At 42.0% G+C, this 22,733-nt stretch overlaps 1 protein-coding gene across 5 annotated transcripts in view; it reads right to left on the bottom strand.

The window, feature by feature from the left end:
• zfh1 (Zn finger homeodomain 1) overlaps positions 1-22,733 on the bottom strand; it is a 253,000-nt gene that overhangs the window by 15,056 nt on the left and 215,211 nt on the right. For 3 of the 5 annotated variants that reach the window (XM_072303441.1, XM_072303442.1, XM_072303443.1), the window contains one exon: positions 11,750-11,982. In XM_072303441.1, coding sequence (XP_072159542.1) covers positions 11,750-11,982 — 233 coding nt within the window. Of the gene's footprint in view, positions 1-11,749; positions 11,983-17,218; positions 17,341-17,444; positions 17,576-22,733 lie in introns of those variants that run through there. The other 2 variants (XM_072303444.1, XM_072303445.1) reach the window with 2 other exon arrangements.

Raw genomic sequence — 22,733 nt, 5'->3', positions numbered from 1 at the left:
TATTGTGTAAAAAATTCCTGAATTTTTCATTTTGAAAAGTCCTGATATTTTCCTGATTTTTCTCGACTCCTGGCACGGTAGGCAAAAAGCAGTAAGACTTACTCCGCTGAGGAGATTAGCGTAAGAAAAATTCTTGATAAAACGTCCAATTTTTCCGGGTTTCCTGATATTTTCCTGATCGGCCAAAATTCCTGATGTTTTCCGATTTTTCCTGATGCTAGACACCCTGTTACTATGATTTCTATTCGTCTGAAAAAAGTGCATCCCTTCGGAAAAAATCTAAATCGGTGTCGAACGGGCAACGCGGGAGATGCGAGCACGTTCGCCATTAAAAATTAACCAGCCCGTAAACAAAGGTGAGCTTCACTTCCCGCCGCGGGTGCCGAAGGGAGGAAAAACCGCGAGCGGCGGGAATAAAAAGGGATGAAAAATGGACTCGGCCAAATATTACGTGACCCCCAGCCCCGGTGCCGTGTATCGGGGGTGTTTATTAATAATAAAGAGGTTTGATCCGCGCGCCCCCTCCCCATCCTAGTTTGCAGCTCTCGTAAATATTATCTTCGGTGATTTTTTTTATTTCCACTCCTGAAGTTCTTTTGGTTTGCGGGGTTTCTTCGAGGCTGAGCAAAACGGAACACGGAGGGTAGAGAAAGTAGAGGGTGGATTTTGCGCTTCGTTCGAAAAATGCTCGGGCTGTAGTTCGCGATCGGGATTGGAGGGGTGGTTTCGGATCATTATCACACGAAGACTCGATAATCAAATGGACTGAGTTAAGCAGAAAGGAACCGACCCACATTTTTGAAAAAATTGAGTTATGAGTGATTTTGAACTCAACCATTGCTGTACTATCTATCGCCAAACATTCAAAGTTTTTGTTGGAGCAAATTTTGCAGAAATTGAACTTGAAGTTTATCTTTTACATTGAGTCTTATGCAGGAGCCAAACTTTAAACCTCTTTTTCTCGGTTTCGATCCCGATGTGGCTTGGTTCCTTTCTGTTTAACTCCGATCAAATGAGAGATTGACAAGAAGAGAGGCATAACTGCACTTGCGCAGTTTCCAAAAAAAAAAATTGAGGTATTAGTCATTTCAACTAAAATTATTATTGACTTACATCAATGGCTATACACGAAACCTCGTAGCTCCGTTTGCGACGTAGAAGACTTCCTGTCATTTTTATTTTTTTTTTTTTCTTCGGAAAACTATAACGAGGTTTTTTGAAAACCTCTTCGATTTTTCCTTTCCGTTGGTAAATATAAAATATTCTGAAAAATCTTAAAAGCTGAATATTTATTGGAAAAAATAAGATAGGAGCGGAAATTTTGAGACGTCGCAATGGAGACACGTGGCTTCGCACTTTGGCCATCGATATGTGAGAATGACTTACTAATGAAAACCGATTTTTAACCATTAAAATGCCGTAAAGCGATATTCCCGCTCTATGTAATTTTGAAATTTCAAACACGTATTTCTTGAAATAGCAACCTATGGTACTCGCGTCAACCGGTTCAATGCCAACATCCTCGATGCAGCCAGATGCAGCCAATCGGATCCAACACTCGACCAATCGGACGTATTTCTATCAAACGGAACTATGTGCATTGTGACGTGAACCCTGCTATGCACATATTCTTATGGGTCTCAGGGTTCATACCTTAATGCACATAGTTCCGTTTGATAGAAATACGTCCAATCGATGATTCGTGGCGTTGAGCAGACCCTGTCAACGCCCTTTTATGACGGTGCGTTTTGTTATTAAACATACCGAATCCTACGACGCAATAGAAAAGCGCGCCTACGAGTATTAACGCCGTTGCAACATCGTGCTGATTAATTGTAATTTTAGATGATTATGGCTTTTTGTGCGTGCTCTCGTTTGAAATCAGGCTAATTTCGGGCAGTTTGTACTCGCAGTTTGACGTATTTATGCTAAAAGGAACTATGTGCATAGGTTTTGTGTGCGACATAGGTCCTTTTAGCATACATACGTCCAGTTCATTCGGGCCTACTACTTAACTGCGCGCATTCACGACTTGGGATTGGTTTTTCGTCACGAGGAGATATTAAAATCCGAAAATGATCGTTTAAGTTATTTCCACGCGGAGATAATAAATTAGGCTCGTAAAAAGTTAGAAAATCGGTGACCATGCTCCTACCCCGCTACGAATTTTCAAGTGCGATGGAGACAATGCCAAACCGTGATGAAAATGAAAACAATTCCCAAATATGAGCTCTGCGGTTTAAATAAATTATAAGAAAGTTTGGCAACCTCGGCGTCGTAAAAATACCGTCGACATGAGTCAGTGCGTAGGATCGGGCCTGATTTGGGCTCGGGGCAGCTAGTCGGCTCTGAAGTGGTCACAACGGACAGGGATGCCACATCCCAAAATTCGAAAAACTCCACTCTAAAAAGCCTGAGTGGGTGGCAAGTTGGCGACCCTGGGGCTATGGCCGCTTGGAGTGACGCAGTTTGGTCAAGAGGCGGGTTCATGAGGAGCGAAGCCACGGTCATTGGGCGCAACGGTTTGAGAAAACAATATGGAAACGACCTGAGAAACCCAACCAAAAAAACTTCCCACAAGCCATCACAAGCCCTTGGCCGAAAAAAGTGATATACCTAACGGGAAGCGGAAATGATCAACGCGAGACCAATGACGCCCTGGTGACAAAAATTCTTGAGAATTTTGATACCTTGGTATTTTCCTGATTTTTCCGGTTTCTGGGGACATTACTCCGCTAAAACCATAGGGATTTCCCTCAATTTTTCCCAGATCAGGGATGCCGCAGAATTTGGAAAATTGAATTCCCTGACATTTCCCTGACACATTTTGGTGAAATTCCCTGCCAATTTAACAAATGCCAGGTTGTTAAGATGACTTGTTAGAGATATTTTTAAGGCAAAATTTGTCGTTCGAAACGTCAAACCCACTCCAGAAAGCAAACCACGGTGATTAGAAGATTTTTCATTGACATTTCCTGGTTTTCCCTGGCTTTTTAAAATTCTCTGACGTTACCCGGTATTCCCTTACTGTGGCAACCCTGCCGGACCCTTGACTTTTCTTCGCTGTCAACAAAATATTTTGCAAAGATTTCAAATAAGACATTCCTTGTTTCATTTCGGAAAAATAAAAACACTGCTTTGAAGATAAGTGGTTTTGCCCTTTAGACGTCGATACAAGTCCCCAAAGGTCTACATCGCACAAACCGGCGACTGCGATAACGTGTCGCCCACGGTTTCAAGTACATTGATCTTTCTATTTACTTTAATTTTTTTCTCCCTCTCTCTCCTTTTTCAATGAGAGGCGAATACGATACCGGGGGAGCTGGAACCTATCCGAGGGGCCAGATTCGTAGTTCTGCGCATGAAAGTAAAACACATGGCGCACGGGCTGATTAACACTTCATACTTCTTCGCTCCTCTGGCGTAAGGGCGTATCTTGATTTCCGTATGAACTCTAGAAAGCATGGAATTATACGGATAATAGGGCTCAAATTAAGATACGTCCTTACGTCAGACGAGCGACGACTTAAGCGCGGTGGTTCGAGCTCTACTAGCACGCTTCGCGCCTTGCTCCTAGTTCATATTTCAATACGGTGATTTGGTGGCTACCGTCGCGTCGTTCGATCAATCGATTTTTTTCTGACAGAAAAGATAAGAATTTTGCACCTTGGGAAGAGTGAATGTTGGGTTTATTGTAAAATTTGGCCGGGGTGAAAGGAGGAGCTACGTCAACAGGAAAATGGCTAAAAAAAATCACGATGTGCACATCGAGGAGACGGGCGGATCCAGCAATTTGACAACACCGGATTTCCTCCATTAAAACCTATGCGAAAGAATCGATACATTTCCTTAGGTTTAAGTAGAAAAGACAATGTTGAGAATTTGTTGGATCCGCCAATGATAGAGGAGCTAGGTCTGAGATTTACTCGTGACTTCACCGTCCGCGTTAAAGAAAAAATTGGGAATTTTTGAGCTTCGCGCTATAAAAATTATACTACGGTAAAAACACGATTTGATACAGACGAGTGGTGCTTATTTCACAACTCCAAGCAAAATTCTAAATGGCTGCTATCATGTGTTGCAATTTTTTAATTATAAAAAAAGGCGTCGTAGACTTTCCCAAATTAGCTGTGATACATGAAAGAACGTTCTGTGAAAAAAAAGGTTCTGTGAAACTCGAATTTCATTTCAAGTTCAGTTTCAGTAGTACTTATGTTTTTGGCGCCGAACTTGGATTTTTAAGTGTTTTTTCTGAAATCGATTTTTACCATTGGATTTTAAAATAGAATCGATTTTTCTTACCACATCGATTTCCCGATTCGATTTATTTGAAATAATCGCCAACCCTATGGAGGCCTCCAAATACATACCGTCGCCGATGAAGAGTTAAAACATTCACGGACGACTCCAAAATGAGAGTCCTGGAGCGAGGACTCGCGACTGGAGCTGAGAAAATTCAACGCGCCGCTTTCCAGCGTCGCGGGGGGATCAATGTCACGAAATTAATCTACCCGTCGTTTCCCAGGAGCGGCTTAAAATAGACCGCGAGTGCACTCCCGACGCAAGTTTCCATCTCATCGGGGACCTGCACTCGTCGGGGAAAAAAGCGAAATCCGATTGAAAAAAGCGCCGAGAACGAAAATCGGGCGTTGACGTAGCGTAAATGAGGGACAACCTGAGCGGTGCGGTACGGAAAAAAAACGTCCTCCGGTGACGTCAGACGAAATAACCGCGCATCTGCTGTCGTCTTCGAGGTCGGACATCGTGAGAATCACATCCAGGGATGCGCGCTGGTGCCGCCGCGAGGGGACGCGATGTAGCCACGCTGGAAAAAAAAGTAGCTTGGATCAGACTCTTAAAAACGTTGACGAGAAAAAATACTCTTGATTCAATCGGACTTCTTGCTTGAATCAAAAGGAAATCCGCCTAAATCAAGAGGCTCGGCTCTTCGAGTCACGGAAAAATCGGATTGAATCAAGTGTATTTTTTCTTGTCAATTTTATGAAGAGTCTGGACTCTAGATCCAAGCGAATTTTTTTTTCAGTGGTGATGTTTTTGATCGATGACGTGAAATAAATTGAGTCTTGATCAGAAAGTAAAAATTTTTCGGTCATCTTTGGGAAATTTCCGTGATATGTTTGGTCTTTCTAGGCACCAGAATTCCTACACCAGCAAAAGGAAATTTTTGGATTTCAGCATCAGCCGAGGCGAATATTTGTAATCATCCATCAGCTGAATCCAATTCTTTGTAGCAGCTAAAACGAATTTTTAAATCCCCGCACCAGCGGGGGCGAATTTTTTAATTCCACATCAGAGGCGAGATCTGCTTGTATAAGTCCACATGAATTGCAACTTCGAAAAAGAGGTTTGAAGCTCTATTCCCGCATGAGGCTCAATGTAGAAAGTAAACTTTAACCCCTCTTTTCACAAACTAATTTCTTTTTTTTTTACTTTCAGATTTTGGAGAAAATAAACGACTAGAGCAACTCAAAAACATTCTTAACTAAATTTTTTCGAAACGTGGTTTGGTTCCTTTCTGATAAACTCCGTCCAAATATCCTCCTTCATTTTAAAGGATTTTTACGGTAAACTTGACAACACCACCGAGCCTCTGTCTTAAAAGAATCAATTAATCCAGCACCTTTTCCAGCCTCTGGCCTCCGACTTAAAATACCTTTCCCTTCGGGAACCATGCCTCCTTCTCCATTCCACCCCTCCCATACTCCAGGCTCTGGTCCTTCCTACCTGTCCCCCTCCCACCCCCACATTTATCCTTGTCGATCCGTTGGTCTCCCTTTTTACACCTACCTTCGCCCCGGGATAAAATCCTGTCTCCACCTCACTCCCTTTATTTTATTAGTCCTCATCTCTCTCTAGCATCTTCTCTTTCTTCTCTGGCGCGATCGTTCAGGGTGAGCCATCTGCGTTAAATATTAGTCAGTGTCTCTTGGGGATTAATGGTAAGGTGAAACACACACCTCCCAATCATATCTCTAAACATTGCCCGGCTGCTTTCTCCTTTTGAAAAACGCCGATTTTGGGCGGGGGGGGGGGGGGTTAAGGCGAGAATGTTGGGATCTTTTTCTGTTATGGGATGGGTCATATAGCTTTCATGTTTAAAAAGGCAGGTAAAAAAAGCGAAGGCGTTGTTTTGAAAATGAGCTGTGGAAGACTAGGAAAAAGAAGGCAGTAAAAAATTATAAACTATGCAGGCGTCCTCACACGGAAACCATTTTTAGGAGCCAAAGTGCGTAAATGTGTGTATTTTCAGAACTATCCATGGCGCGGTTTTTAGAATGATTGGGCGGAATATTGTGATAGGTTTTTATGGATATGGTGAAACATTTGAGTCATGCATGGTGGGTTCTCAAAATCGATGGGTGGAAATTCAAGTTCTGGTGAACGCCTCAGGTATTGGCAGGAGTATGTGGGGTATTCCTGGCTGTATGTAGATACTGTAAACGCACGTAAGTACACCCGCTTCATGGAATTTTTATTGGGAGATATTTTCTGAACTAATGTCTCACATAAACTTCTGGGACTAGAATACGAGGAGAGGACCATGTTGCACAATTTTACCAACATCTGATAGCGCTTGCCACGTTTTGAATTTTGTCTAAAAAAATGAATAAAAAATAAAATGAAAAATAAAAAAAAAAAATGAAAGGGGGCTTGAATCTGCTTTAAATCAAATTCAGACGCATGAGTGAAAGTCGCACATCAAAAATTACGAAACTTCGAGGGAAATTGACCAGGATTACCTCCAATAGGATGTAAGTACCATCTTAGGGAAAATGACCAGGATTACCTCCAATAGGATGTAAGTACCATCTTAGTCTTACCCCCATTTCAGCCATGCTCAGGTATGAGCCAATATTACTTGTGTTTCTCTAAGTTCAGCCAAAATAAGCAAGGTCAAATCCCCCTCTCCGCTCTGCGGCCGCGAATTTCGACGTTAACGAAACAAACGAAACGCACTATTGTCAGCGCCCCTCATATTGTAGGAAGCACTCAGAACAATACGCTTACAATTGACTGGGAGAAAGGAAAAGGGGGAGGGGGGGGGGCGCAAAGCAAATATTTTTCTGACCGTGACGTTACTCGGCCGGGCCTTGAATCGCCGGGAAATCGAAAATAGAAACGGGGATAAAAAGCAGGGCTCATCTCAGTAAAAACGTCGTATATGCATTCGAACGTTGCCAAATTTCTCCTTTAAATATATTCATTTTTGAAGAAAGTTGTGGGTAACTTTCCTCGAAATTTTCACAATTTTTAGATCGAATTACGGACGACATCCTGCCGAAAATCGGAGGAGGAACGTTCAAAAATTTTCCTGAAAATTCGTGTTTTATCGGAGGAAATTTGGCAACACTGGTGGTTCATACGTCGTTTTTACTGAGCGCGGCGCGGATCTCGTCCCGTCCCGCGACGGACGTTGAGAAAACATTTGCTCACCTTTATTATAATAAAGTTAATTCGGGCTGAAGAACTGCCAAGACCAATAAATCGGCGCGCGGCGCGGGGCGCTGGAGACAGCGGTCATAAACGGCGGTTAATGGGTTGTCATAAAAACTATTATTAGTTTGCACGGCGGGAGTACACAGATTAAGTTTCGGGCCCACTCCGCGTTTAATGGCTTCTAAATGGCTCATGATTACCTTCTCAAGTCGATAGGTGGGAGCGTCCTCCATTTTCTCTGCCCCCCCCCCCTTTCTCCGTGACCTCTCTCTCTCTCTCAGATTTATTTTTTATTTTTGTACAGGCATATGGAGTTTTCCCTTAAGGTCCAGTTACACGATCGAATTGAGCCATCAAATTGGGCGTCTCATTGGTCGCATCCTCACCTCAGGTCTTTTTCCACCAATCAGAGCTTCGATTTGGTGGCTCAATAGTCAATTTGATCGTGTAACTGGACCTTTAGCACGGCAGTATGGTAATGATGACTAAATTTTGAGTTTTTGTCGACTAAGATCCCTTTTAACCGTGAACATCCCCTACAACACGGAGCATCCGATTTATTGATTCAAATTTTGAAAATTAGTGTCAGTAATTTCTAGTTGAAGTTGATCCACACATAAAGCAAATATAATTATGTGCATCTCACTGAGATGCACTTTTCAGAAAAATAAAAATTGGACCGTTCGCATGTCAACCGATTGAACAATGGGAGGCGTTTCCCATCGAGACTTTAAAGTCTGAAACTTCGAAAACTTTTTTCTAACTTTAACTTCTTTTTTTACTTCAAAAATATTGCTGTACTGAAAATTTTGCCTCCAAGGACCAGGTCCCTTTTCTCGTGAAAGCCCAAATAGACTTAGAATATTAACTAGCAGTTCCTTGCGTGAAGTGTTCACAGCCTCTTAACTGTTGATTTTCATGGCCGATCAATACTGAGCGATATTATTGCTCTATCAAAATTTCATAGCTTATTAATCAGCACGCGACACATTTTATGGGCAAGGCCATTAATAAAGCTATCAATGAACAAGTAAAATATTTACGGTCATTCTCTGGGAGAAATTTGGTTATGATTATTATCACACATCGGAAAGTATGAGGAATCTGAAGAAAATGCTGAGAAGGATCTCCGGAGGTTGCGGAACATGCAACACAGCTAAGGAAAGCCAAACACACTTTGAAAACAGTCCGAGTCGTCATCAATGTAAACGGAGCTACGATGTCGAAACTTTGCGAATCGTTTCTATTCTGTCTTTAGTCCACGTATTTTAAAAAGGTGCATGTTTAAGCCTAGGAAAATGAAAAGTTCGACACGATTAGACACCAATTTTTAGACATCCTGTACTTTCTCCCCTATAATATAATGACAAAAACGTCACTTGCTACTAAAGTTATGACTCCTTGCCAAAAAAAAGAAGAAAAAATGGAGGGGGGGATTTCAAGCATGACGATAATGAAAAAAAAATCGGGGTAATATTTTAGATATGATCTGCGAAAAAAAAAAAACGGGAGGACAATAAATACGTCCAACCTTTCTTCAGGGGATAGTTTATTGTTTTAAAAAAGGGCGATACTCCACGTTTCATTCACAGCAGGAATAAATGCTTCCCGCGACAGCTTGAAAACAACAACTTCATTATTAGACGTGTCTCTAATCTGAAGAGAGAAGGGAAAAATTTGCTGCAATCATGCGGATGCTATTTTTGGCGGGGATTATTACGTAACAGGTGTCGGTGGGATGAACGGATCAGTGGTGAGGCGCGAATGATCGATTTTCGATATTTCCCCATTTGAAGCTATGGTAAAGAATCGATTTAGGAGTGTCCGTTGCGAATGCCTTGTTTATCGATCCTTTTCCTTAGGTTTAAACGGCAGCTCAATCGATATATCGCAATACCACTGGAGTGGATTCCTGTCGAGTGTTCAGAGAGAATCGCGAAGAGAAAAAAGATTCCTCATTCGTCGCAGTCGTGAGGTAGGCTTTCTTTCTTGATAGTTACGGAAAGAAAAAAAGGGTAGATGAAATAAAAGAATATTCCAATTGAAACTCCTTACTTTAAAACCGACACTTGAAAATTTGTATTTGTTATTATTTGAATGAAAAGAGGAAAGCTAGTTAAAGCTAGTTAATCATTAGGTTTTCTTCTTTGATAATGGATTCCTTTAACTAGATGCGAGACTATAGCGAAAAATTGCCCGAAAATAACACAGGGACGCAATCCAAAGTTAATTTTTGGTCAAATCCACACTTATCGGGTTGCAAGCGTATGTTACTTGTTACTTTTTTTTCTTTTTTTCTTTTATCAAAATCGGAGATGGAACGCGCATAGACATGCGACATCGAGTTATTCATTTAAATTGAAAAATCTATATGAATGAAATTAACAAAAAAGGAACAAAAACTTGCCAAATAAACCAAAGAATTAAAATTAGGGTTTTAAAGTAAATATTTAAACTATGTCACTTTCGTATCAAAGTAGAAAATAGTTCAAAACTAAAAATTGAATAAAAACCAAAATTATTACAAAAAAGGACGTAAAAAACGAAATAAAAAACGATTAAAAAAATTGATGATCCTCAGTATTTTTCCCTAGGGGAATTATTACAGAAAATCCACATTTCAAAACGCCGGAAATAGACGTGCGTCAGAATGTCCATGGGCCGACTTTTTGAAAAAATAAACGAACAAAATCAAATACTTTAAGGGCCCTCGTCCAAACCAATTAACAAAATACCCGGACGGATAGAGGCAAGCAATAAATGGCTCCTGCATCAAGACTGCTCGTGTGGCGTGGGGTGCTTAGTGCTTAGCGATATATCGATTGATCGGCCATGTAAACCAAAGGAAAAGTATCGATAGACAGGCCGTTCGCAGCGAAAACCTTAATAATCGATTATTTACCACAGCTTCCAATGGAGAAATATCGACAGATCGTAAAGCAACGTAAAACTGACAATTACTCTTTTCATGAGGCTCGATGTTTTTTTCGACTCTCAGGATCAGCCACAGGTTTACGGTTGCCCTTACGACTGAGGTGCGGGAGGAATGCAGGAGGTAAGGATAAATTAAAGAAACAGAAAGAGAGAACAAAAAGTGAATGGGAAAAAAAACCCGTCCACTAAAACTCGGCGCCATGTTGGGTTCGTTACAACTCTGAGACTCTTGGATAGCTGATTTTTTTTACACATTTTGTCTCAGCGCCGTTGCAAAATCTAAGAAAATATATCCAATTTTTGTGTCATCTATACACAAACAACCTAGAACAGTGGTTGCAAGAGAGGAGGGATGACCGCTGAATTTTGCCCACAAAGTGCTCTGGTCTTTGTTACTTTTTCATTGATAGTGTTGACAGAAATTAGCGAAAAAAAAACCGAAGGAGCCAAAAGAAGGAGAGGAAGAAGAAAAAACAACCTTGAAATATAACATTTGAATTAGGAAAATATTCGTCCATGAATGAGTCTCTGATTCATACTTTCTCACAGTGACCATACCCAAATCAGATAAAATTTAGATCTAATTTGAGTGAAAGTTATATTCCGCGCAATATGTTCGGAATTTTTAAAGGTTCTAAATTAAATTTTGAAATTTGACGTCTTGGATCACTAAGAGGAAAAGGGGGACCTGCAGCTGGTGCCATGTTTTTCAACGCAGAATTAGAAAATAATTTCGAATTTTTTACGTCAGTCATAATTTTCATTTCTCATCTTGACGCGACTTGGCAACATGATGTCATTCAATACGATCAGGGCTGGCCTGGGAGATGAACCAGCCAGATTAACAGTGAGGGAGTGGCTTACGAAGCAGAACCCATCTTCCAGGGTTTGTGTGGCTGGAAGGACTCCGGGTAACAATGCAAGCTTCTCATTTTTTTCAGATGAAAAAACAAATGATCCATTGATGAAACGCAGAAGCAAGCAAGTGCACATTGATGTTAAATTCTTTTTGGGACATCGTCAGCACCGAAAAAAATTAGCTACTTATGAGTCATAAAAAAATTCGTGTTAGAAATACGTCTTCTAAGGCGCTATAATATGAGAAAGGTTAGTTTTTTCGACAGTTCGCAGAAATAATGTTACAGCTCTTCTTGCTGCGACAAAAAGGAAATCTCCGCTCAATCATCATTAAAAAATGTTAAGTGCGACGAAAAAAGGACCAAAGGACACAAACCATCGAAAACCATACTTGCTCCGAGCATGCTTTCTGACCTATCTAAAAAACCCAAGGCGCAGTGCGCTTAAAAACATAAAACGCGTTTTTTCTAAGGATAGTTTTTGTACTTCTAAAACTGACCTGTGCAACTGGCGAGTGAAACTTAAATTCGTGTTTCTCTAGTTGGTCGTTGGTGGCGAATTTCGTGGGGCACTGACTGCACTGGTAAGGACCCTCAGGGGTCGAAAGAATGGCGGGTGGTCCGATGGGGAGATCATCCAGAGGTTTAAAGGCTAGTCCGGCCCCTCCGATTGGCAGGTCGTCCAAAGACTTCTTGAATTTCACAAGGCCCAAGCTGCTTTCTATGGAAGGCACTGCAACAGAGAATAAAACGTCCGCAATCAACATCGAGAGAAAACTTTTTGGAGAGGAATAACCATGGAAAAAATAGCACAATCCCGGCTGTACTCCTGGTCGATTTTGGCGCCAGATAAAAAAGTATAGTTGCACCAGCCAGAAGTACAGTTGAGTCTGCCAGAGGTGTGGTTGGATCAACCATACCTATGGCTCGTGCAACTACTCTTATACCTGGCACCAATATCAGCCAGGCCAGGGGTATAGTTGGGATTGTGATACTTTGAAGCAGCAAAAAACAATGAAATATTCCAGTTAGGGTAAACAAACATCGAGATTTTGACATTTTTTTTTGCTTAAGCACCACTTCAAAGTTAGAAATAAACAAAATTGTTACGCACACTACCGTAGTAAGAAGAAACGTAGTGCGTACATTCGAGAGTTGACATTTATTTTTAAGGAAAGTTATGCGTAGTTTATCTACATTAAACTGCGACAAAAATTGTCTGAAAAATTCGAGTAAAAATATACCAGATGTTTCAAGTAAATTCGTTTATTTATGGAAGGAAATAAGGCAACGTCTGAGGTTAATACGGTGATCTTCTCTTAGCACAACAAGATGGAAAACATTTTGGTTGTTTCTTCCCAAAAAATCCGTTTGTAAGTATATGCATAAAAGCACTTATCGGTTGTTACTTCCATTTCCGAAAAATCTAATTCTATCATTTATAGTTTTAGCACTATTAACTTTTCGTGCTACTAATATTTTTTTTAAAAAAAAAAAATCGATTGCTGAAACTTTCAGTACAAAAAACACGGACAAGAGAAAGAGAAATCGTAACAGGATACGCGAAGATTTCAAAATTCTCAGATTCTTCCTACGATAAGGTGCGGGATAACCAGAAGCCTTTGGCGATGGAAAAAAACAACGTTGAAGAAAATGTTTGACGGCAGATGCAAATTTAATGCGCCGGAAAAATTAAACCAACTCACGGCATCACGGAAAAGAAAAGATACATAAAAAGAGGATAGAAAAAACTTTGCAGCTTCTGCCTCTCCGCGAAAAGGGGAAAGGAGGGGGGGGGGGGGGAGGCAGCGGACAAAAGTGAAAAAGGACTGAGAGAAGAGTGCATCAGTGCACGGCATGCCTGGAAGGGAATTCGCGCAAATGAACCAACGTATCTGAGGCATACTAAGCAAGATTGCCAACTGGAGTCGAAAAAAAAAAAAACATCAACTACATGATCTCATGTCTTGAGATCTTTGATGCAGCGGTACTTTTGTCTAGTTGCCATCACTGGACTTTTTTTTTTCATAAAGGTGCATGTATAATAAATGCATAATAAAGGAACGTTCCGGGAAAGTTCCAAAAAATTTCCGTATGAAATCTTCTTTCCCAGAAACTATCGAGGGAAAGGCTAAAAGGGCATTACTCTACAAGAGATAAAAAATAAAAAACTGGGTGTACAAGGCGAACAATTTAAAGATACTGAAAATTAAAGTACATTCCGAGAGAGGTTCATTTTCAGCGACAAAAAACGACAAAAATGGGGAAAAAATCGCTAAGCGATCTGATTTCAGCTGTAAATAATCCTATCGCGACTCGGAAAGTCCTGCATTACCAGTTTTTATGTTTTCAAGGGGTTTGCCTTATTCACCCAAGTTTATACTTCTTATCTTCCGCGATCATATAATTGGGCCTCTTAATTTGCGCATAGGAATGACATCACCGCGTCTAAAGAAGATAGGTGAAAATATAGGCGTAAAAGGCAGTCAGCAATCGCCTGGAATTTGCAAGCAGCATGTGTGCAAACTTGTCAAATCGGAAGAGTTCCCGAAATAGTAAAGGTTTCAGTGATAAAGAACTTCAAAAGCGGGGACCCGATTTGAAGCGCCTACAAATCCGACGATACTCCCCGCTTCGCCGGAGAGTTAGTTTAGTTGCTTGACCTAACCAAACCTAATTAAGGTCGCTGATTGCATTATTACTCGGGAGTGTGCTAACTGGTGTAACACGCGAAGCGCCTTCAAGTCCGGCGATACTCTCCGCCTCTGCGGGGAGTTAGTTTAGATGCTTGACCCAACCAAACCTACCTAAGATAGCTGATTGCACTATTACTCGGGAGTGTGCTAACTGGTGTAACAAGCGGAGCGCCTTCAAATCCGGCGATACTCTCCGCTTCTCCGGGGAGTTAGTTTAGATGCTTGACCCAACCAAACCTAACTAAGGTCACTGATTTCATTATTACTCGGGAGTGTGCTAACAGATGCGACAAGTACGAACAGGAAATAGGTCTGATCGAATTCAGAGCATAATGATTGGTGCTTTAAATCTTATATTGCTTTTTTTACTTTTGATTTTTTTCATTTTTGATTCAAAGCGAATGGATTGCGATTTGCCAGGCGTTGGGTGCAGAAAGAGCATTCCTTGGTTGCAGTGTGTCGAAATATTCATACTACTAATTTACATTATAGAGAGGGAACGATTCAGTGAATTTGCTGAAATTTTTCGTTTTCAGCATTTTAAAATAATGAGGAAAATTCAGTAGAAGTTTCAACGGATTCCGTGAATAAAATATTTTTTGGGGGGAGGGGGGTTGGATTATACTCTTGAGACCTATTGACTAATAAGAACATCTCCTTAGTTTGATGTACATTACAGAGAGAAATACGTGACGTGGAGAGTTCACCTGTACTAAAAAGATTGAGACTGTCATACTGCCGTGCTGAGGGAAAAATATTGTATCAGAATTTAAGGTTGCGATATTTCCTTCAATAAAACATCATTCCGGATTAAAAATTTTAAATATTTTTCTTTAAAATTTTCAGCTCCACCAGCATGAAAAGCGAATAAAGTACTCTGGCAACTTTTAAGAGAAAATATTTCAAAAATTTCCGTAAACTTCGTATTCCCCGGCGAGGGAAATTAGACAACCCTGGAATTTACATACGTTGTTTTTCTCTCAGCCGACAACCGACGAGCAGCACGGACTGATATTGAGCTTACCCGTGAAAATCCCCCGGGAAATGGGAGGGGGACAGGAGAGGGGGCGGCTAGCTTGGGACGAAGTAATGAAACTCGGGCTGCCGGCCACAAAGGCCAGGAATTGAGGGGCGGTGGGGATTCATCGCGAGAAAAAACCCCAGGGATAAAACAGGGAGGAAAAATAAATGAAACTGGGGGATTGCACGGAAGGGAGGAGGGGGGCAGGGGTGAATAAACGAAACTGCGAGGTGCGTAGGTTCCACGATGAAAACGTTGCCGCGCCGACTGAGAACCTCAACGTCTTGACGAAAACAGTAAGTTTTAGGTCATATCGACTTATACCCTTTACGATTACTAAGTCTCTAGATATACCTATGGATTGGCGAGCATCGTAGATCCTTTCGTTCTAAATCATTTGGACTACATTCTGCAATTAGAATACAATTTCTGGCTCGTTGTCAGTTTAGGAACAACGTATGTACCTTTAGTTCCCCTCTGATTACAAGTGTTCTTACAGATGAGCCAGATATTGAAGTTTCCGATTTCGAAATGTACTCCATTTGTACGTAGTTCCGTTTAAAAGACATACGCCCGAATGGGCTTCATATTGAGATTAGGAACTGCAATTGATGGGTCATCCGTAAAAACACAAATGAGCATAAAGAAACTAACGGTACATAAGTTGTTTCCGAAACTGAGCCAGAAATTGTAGTTCTTAAGTGCAAAACGTAGTTCCTAAGTGCAAAATGTAGTTCCTAAATGCAAAATGTAGTTCCTAAGTGCAGAATGTAGTTCCTAAGTGAAAAATATAGTTTCTAAATGCAAAATGTACTTCATAAGTGCGAAATATAGTTCTTAAGTGGAAAATTTAGTTCTTAAGGCAAACTATAGTTCCCAAGTGCACAATGTAGTTCGTAATTGCAAAATATAGTCCAAAAATACACGACAGAGAGTAAAGATCCTCGCTCAAAGCGTAGGAAATCCATTTATTTATCCACGACACCTGGGCAACACGGCAGAGCTTTCCCGTGAAGCTCCGTGACGGATGGGGGCGTCGGGGGGCGCGGGGGCGCGGGCGGGGTCCGCGAAGCGCGATGATTGGGGCGGGCGCGGACGGGCGGGGTGGGTGGCCAACCGGGCGCCATGTCGGCGGCGCGCAGGCCCAGGTGGGCGGACTTGCCGGCGCTCCGCGGCAGGTGCGCAGGTGTGAGACGCCCCGCGCCGCTACCTGGCCCACCTGAGCTCCCCATTGGTCAGCCGCCCGGCTTAGCTCCATTTTACACCTGACCCGGGCCCAATCTCGCGGGCCGATGCCGATCGCAGCCAATCCGAGCTTCCGAAAGCTCCAGATAAAATAGAATCTACGGGGAAAAGTACGGATATGTTGACGAGGGTCCGGCAAATGAACGTGCGGACAAAAAAATTAGTTTTCGTAAAAATGTTTCCGAAAGCTCAAAATAAAAGAGGATCTACGGGGAAAACACAGATAATTTAACGAGGGGGGCCGGCAAATGAACGTACGGACAAGAAAATTATTTTGCGTGATAATTTAGGTTTGATAATAATTTTAGGGAAGAAAAACTTTTAAATATGGTGACAAAGCGTCAGACATTTAAACATTTCCCGACTCGTTTCAGGTTGATCCAGGTTTTCGATCGTCTCCTGACATCCTTCAAACTTTTGAAGAAACAGAGTATTTAGTAGCAATTTTTCATGATAAATCTCTCGGAAAAGTAAAGCAAAATAGAAGGCAAAAAACATTAAAATCCGAGAATTTAGGGGAATAGGAGTAAAAACTGTTCTGCATAACAACAGGTGAAAGAGGGGAAACGACAGGGTTTTATGCAAATAGGAATTTTGCAAATTTGGGAGGAGAAAACACGATCGCAATGTAAAATTTATGGTTCACAGCGAAACTTTCTTTTTTCAAACTCTTGCGATTATAGGTACATATTTTAAGTAGACACCCGATGAATGTTTTTTCCCACTAAGAAAAGTTTTCGTGCTAGATAAAAGAGGGAGACAATAAACGTTGAGTAGGAACTGAAGAATAATGAAATTTTGAAGATTGAGAAAAAAGATCTAAGATAGAACGGATGACAAAATCTTATTCGACGTGAACTTATTCAAGGGGACTTCCTTACAGAGGCTGGCGTGTCACTCAGGAAGAAGGGAAGATAGTAAAATATCCTAGCTCTTCCAGGTTTTTTTCTGAATTTTGGAGAACTTAATTCCCTGTCAGAGGAGGAACACTTTGTGCCACCACTTACTAATGGCTTCAGGAACAATTCAACAGAAAATTCGAAAGGTCAGCAACTGTGCTTCGAACCCCAATCAGGACTCAACGAGTTGTTGTCACACACTAAACCGCGATGACGACACTTTCACGATCCGACGCCGTGCCATTTACGGCCGCAATTTTCCCTATAAAATAATTCCCGCAAACCTGAAATATCTAGGCAGATCGAACACGAATCAGAACGAAAAATAACTCACTGCGTGCGATCATGACACCAAACCAGGATCGAAGACAAAACAATCAGGAGACTCGGCGAGATGACTAATCAGAGGCACCAGCAACACGTCTCGCGAACCCGATCAGAAGATGACTGCACCTCGGACCTCGGAGCCGACCTACTCTTCGAAAACCGGCCTGGAGCCACGGATAAAAAACAAAACAACCGGGGCGACGCTACCACCACCCTCGAATTCTCGGAAAATACACTTATTTACCTGCCCAGCGTGTGGTGCTCACCTTGACAAGAGCGCCTTTTATCCCGGTCTGAACAACGGGAGGTAAAAGATGGTTCTTTCTTTTCTCCTCGGAATTCAGGGGGGCGCAGGAGACTGGGAGTGCGAGATTGCTAGAGTTCATCGAAAATCATCATTTTTCTTGGGGTGGTTTTTCAGGAATTTGGGGAACGATGTCGCGGTCGATCGATCCATTACTGGAGGAAAAATTCTTAAATTTGCCACCAGTAAATATTTTTCCTCGAGTCGAAAACGATGCTGCATAATTTGAGCTACTTCTTTGCTTGTGAACACTGGAAAAGAGTCTCTTGGATCAAGAGTTCAGACTCTTAGAAAATTTGAAAAAAAAAAACCTCTCGATTCAATCGGATTTTTGAGTCCAAGGGAAATCATGTTAAATTAAATGCTTGGCTTTCGATTCAAGCGAAAATCCGATCGAATCATGAATATTTTTCTCGTCATATTTTTTGAAGAGTCTGGATTCTGGATCCAAGAGACTTTTTTTCAGTGAAATCTTCCGTGTCCAAATTTTGTGTACAAATACCTCATGAATATAAAACGTGGCAAAGGAACAACTTAAATCGGGACTAAGGCCGCAAATAATAAAAGAAAACACATAACATAAAATAAAATAAAAAGCCCGGGACGTTTAGCAGGGATCACACCCGCATTTTCAACCGGCCAAACCGGCCGGTTAGTCCCAATTTAAGTTGTATCTTTGTCAGTTTTTCGAGCCGATTAGGTTGTTTCTTCTGTAAATAGAATGAGGTGTGGTGCTCGGAAATTTTGGAGAAACGTCTTAAAATCCAGCAATTGATCGATCGACAGTCAAATATTTCTACAAAATGCTGAAGAACCACATTAATGTAAGAATTCGAGCAATTTGGCAATATCGCGGGGGTTGAGGGGGCCTTTTCCTCGCCGTGCCTCGCCGGGCGCAACGCTCATTAAGGTCTCGAGCGCAGGTTGAGGATTCGAGTGTGAAAACAGGCCTTTGGAGCCGTTTTCGGGTACCTTTCGTTGGTGGATACAATGGGGGGTTTTGTTTCGAGGGTACCTCACCGAATGGGGGAGGATGCAAGGAAGGAGGAACAGGTGGAGGTGAGGGAGATCCAAATGAGGCTTGATAATTTATTGAGGCCATCGTGGCCTCTTGGAATGGGGTTTCAGGGACAACACGCTCTGCCGTGCTGAGGACAAACGCCGTATGAACGTTCGAGAGTTGCCAAATTTCCTTCACTTAAAATGTGTATTTTTGAGGAAATTTATGAATATTTCGGCCTGAAATTTTCAGGAACTATGCGAATGCAATTGCGAACAAAATTATCTGGAAAATTGGAGGAAAAATGTTCATTATTTTCCCAGGGAAGTGGTGTCTTATCAAAGGAAATTTGGCAACGCCTGAAGGTACATACGGCGTTTTTTCCTTAGCACGGCAGCGTGCGGTGCTTGTTTGAAATGAGAGCAACTCGAGCACATGAGTTTTGGAACATATTGCCAGGCACCATGATCAGATACGAGTTCTTAGAGAAAATTGAAATTATTCTGTAGTCTTGATGTAGTATTCGTAAGATTAACTCTGGTTGGATAGCCGATAGACGTACATCTAAGAAAATCATAGAGGTCGTCTCCCAAATCGGAGGCCAAAGACAATGACGAAGAAAAAGAAGAAGGGGAACATAATTAATAGTCAATAAAGAAATGAACAAAATTAATTCAAAAATATTTCAAGAAGAATAGATAAAAAACGGCGCTTCGCGCGCGCTTTCTGATTTCAGTGTCCGGCTTCATGTCGTCGTGACGTCACAACGGCCGATTTACGTCAAACGAGGCGGCGACCGCAACGGAAATCCCGGACCAATCAGCGTCGAGGATCGGGCGTCGCGGCGCCGATGTTGTGCCAATAGGGGGCCGCGGGCCCCGTGGCGGTCCACCTCATGACTCCCGGGGCCCGGTTAATGTGGGTCTTAACGAGTTTTAATGAAGGCTGATGATTGTTGGGACTCGGGAGGCGACCTGTGACCTGCGACCCGCCCCACCGCCATGTTCATCAGCATCTTCCTCGTGTTTATTCCTTCGCTAATTTCAGGCCCAGATCCGCGCCCTGTTGCCAACATGGCAGGCGTGAATGATCGATTATCGATATTTCCCCATTTGAATCCGTGGTAAAGAATCGATTATTAAGGTGTTCGCTGCGAACACCCTGTTAAACGATCCTTTCCCATGGGTTTGAATGACAGATCAATTGTTATATCGTAAAGCACGCCATGCTACTGATTGCCAAGTCCCCTCGGAAAGCACGACGCGTGGAAAAATCCCCGGAAATTGTTAAAGAGATCAACATGTTGTTATTGTTCGTGTCGAGAGGCGGCTAGGCACGTAGCCCCGGGCGAGCGCTTGGAGGGCTCAGCTCCCTCGAAAGCAAAAAAAGGAGGAAGAAAATGAAGAAGAAGAGATAGAAAATAAGGAAAGTCGAGAAAAAAGGAAGTTCGAACTTTCAAAATGCTTTCAAATAGAGTTAAAATTTCTGAAATTTTCCAAATGCGTTGAATGCAACAATATGAAGGTATTTTAGGCTGAAAGTTAAAAAAGGAACTCGATTGTTCCGCAGAAATCGATGGAAAATCTGCGTCACGGAAGCCTCAAAATGCGTCCAAAATTTTTTTCGCGATTTGATCTAAGGTTACTGAGGGGGGGGGGGGGGGGGGGGGCTAAGGTAAAAATAGACACTTCACCGGGAGCAATTCATGGAGAAAAGAAAAGGAGGCGTTTGCATTTTGGGCATCTTGGAATTTTTTTGATGATTTGATGACGTAGGTCGGTACAGCGACGTTTATCCTGTCGATTTTCTTGGAAATGGTGTAATTTAAGGAAAAAAGTCATTCTATAAAAAGTGCTTGAAATTATATAATGAGTTGATTTAAGTAAAAAAATCGGACATTATGGTCCGTTTTTCATATTTCGAATTCCGGATTTCGCTGGCCAGGTTGTGACGACCTACGTCAAGGGGTAAACAAACCTCAAGATGCAAACACCTCCTTTTTTTTCTCTATGAGAGCAATTCGGCAGCACCCGAATATTCATGCGGCGTTCTTCCTTAGCACGGCAGAACAGCACACTGGTCCCTGGGCGGGATGGGTCGTTAGGCGGGAGACGTTTTTCTCACGCCAATATCGCTGCACGGCGCGAACATCTTGAAGCGGAGTAAAAAGGGTTCTGCTCCGGGGACGAGGCCGGCGCGGGCCGCGAGTTCATGGCGTGGCGCAATCCTCTTTAATTAACTTGCAGATGTCCATCGACAACTCGGAATTGGGCTCCAGAGCTCCGCGAGTTGAGTTCGAGTGGAGTCACCGCGGCTCGGGTTGGGCACTCCAGAGTGGGAACTATGTCAACCTCGGCGTGATGAAGTGAATGGATCTGGTCAGAAACAGCCTAACTCCATTTTACGTTGCCAGATTTCGCAAATTGGATACTTGCAAATAAATGCCGTTTCGAAGTAGAAGACTCCGATGCCAAGCATGCTCCAGGGGGTGAGATTTTCTCACAGGGTGTCTACTAAAAGGCTGGCCAAAAATCAGTACTTTTACAATACATTTCCGAGAAATTCAGTACTTTTTCAGAACATCCAATTGACAAATTTCGCAAATTGGATACTTGCAAATATATGCCGTTTCGCGAAGTAGGAAACTCTGATGCCAAGCATGCTCCAGAGGGGTGAGATTTCTGACAGGGTGTCTACTAAAACAGGCTGGCCAAAAATCAGTACTTTTACAGTACTTTTTCAGTACATTCCCGAGAAATTCAGTACTTTTTCAGAACATCCAATTGACGAAATTCGAAAATTAAACAATTTTAATTCCTCGCACAATTGCGACAAAAATGAAAACAATCAGGACCTTCTCTCGGAATTTCCGCACTTTTTCAGTGTTTCCGGACCGCCCCTAAAAGATCAGTACGATTTCCGGACTTTCCGAAAATTCCGGACTTGTAGACACCCTGTCTACCCATGTAGCAAAATGTGAAAGGAGATCGCCATTAAATTGTTAATTTATTTACAATTTTATTCCAATTTTATTCCCATTGATTGGTAATTTATTGCCACTAATCGACCAATCCGTAATCAAAATTGACCGATGCAGGAATCAAAATCGACCAATTATTTAGCAATTTAAGTGCCAATTGAATTGCAATGGAATATGTTGGCAATGAGATGGCAATAAACCATCAATATCTCAACTTATTTTTGTCTTCTAGGTTGAAAAAAAATTTCGGAATACCTCATTTTGTCGTTAGGTGACAGAAAATACTGACTCCGTGTATCATATCCATCGCCTATGATTAGACATAGACGAACGAAGGGGCTGGGGCCCCCAAAAATATTGCATGGAATTAGACGGAAACTCGGAGAAACCAAACGTTTTCAAGAAATAATTTCGCGCAGCAACACTTCTATGAGTTACTTTTCCTTTCTCAATGGTTTCCGCGGAACCTACGGGAATAATAAATGAGTTTTCGCTCTGTAAATTAGCTTGTAAGCTGTCTTCAACGACCTACAATGCCACATAAATAACCAACTGCAAAAAGTGGGGCTCGTGAGAGTGCGTTGCGGCGTTCGTTACGGACCCTCGAGATAAAATACAAGAATTTTGCGGCTTGCCGAATTTCCACGCGAGACGGGGTCCACCAAGGTCACTTAAAAAACACATGGAAAATTTTCTTTCGAATTTAGAACCGGCTCATTAAGACAATTTTCAGGGACTAGCGAACAAGATATGTCATTATTTTATTTTCAACTCAAGCATTTCAAACACGAGACTCTAAGGAGCTTCGACGAATAAAAATTCAAAACCTGGTGCGTATCTTCTGTTGGTAAGATTGTGCGCTTGTGCGGCTGTTTCCCTCATTTAGTAGGAATCCAGTGGCTTGAAGGGAATCGTTTTTAATAAAAAAAGAGGACCAAAATTTAGGGGAAATTTCTTGCAGGGTATCTACTAAAACAGGCTGGCCAAAAACCAGTACTTTCACAGTACTTTT

Source organism: Bemisia tabaci, chromosome 8 (assembly GCF_918797505.1).
Source record: "Bemisia tabaci chromosome 8, PGI_BMITA_v3".
Lineage (NCBI taxonomy): Eukaryota > Metazoa > Arthropoda > Insecta > Hemiptera > Aleyrodidae > Bemisia > Bemisia tabaci.
This window is presented reverse-complemented; position numbering and strand designations above follow the sequence as displayed.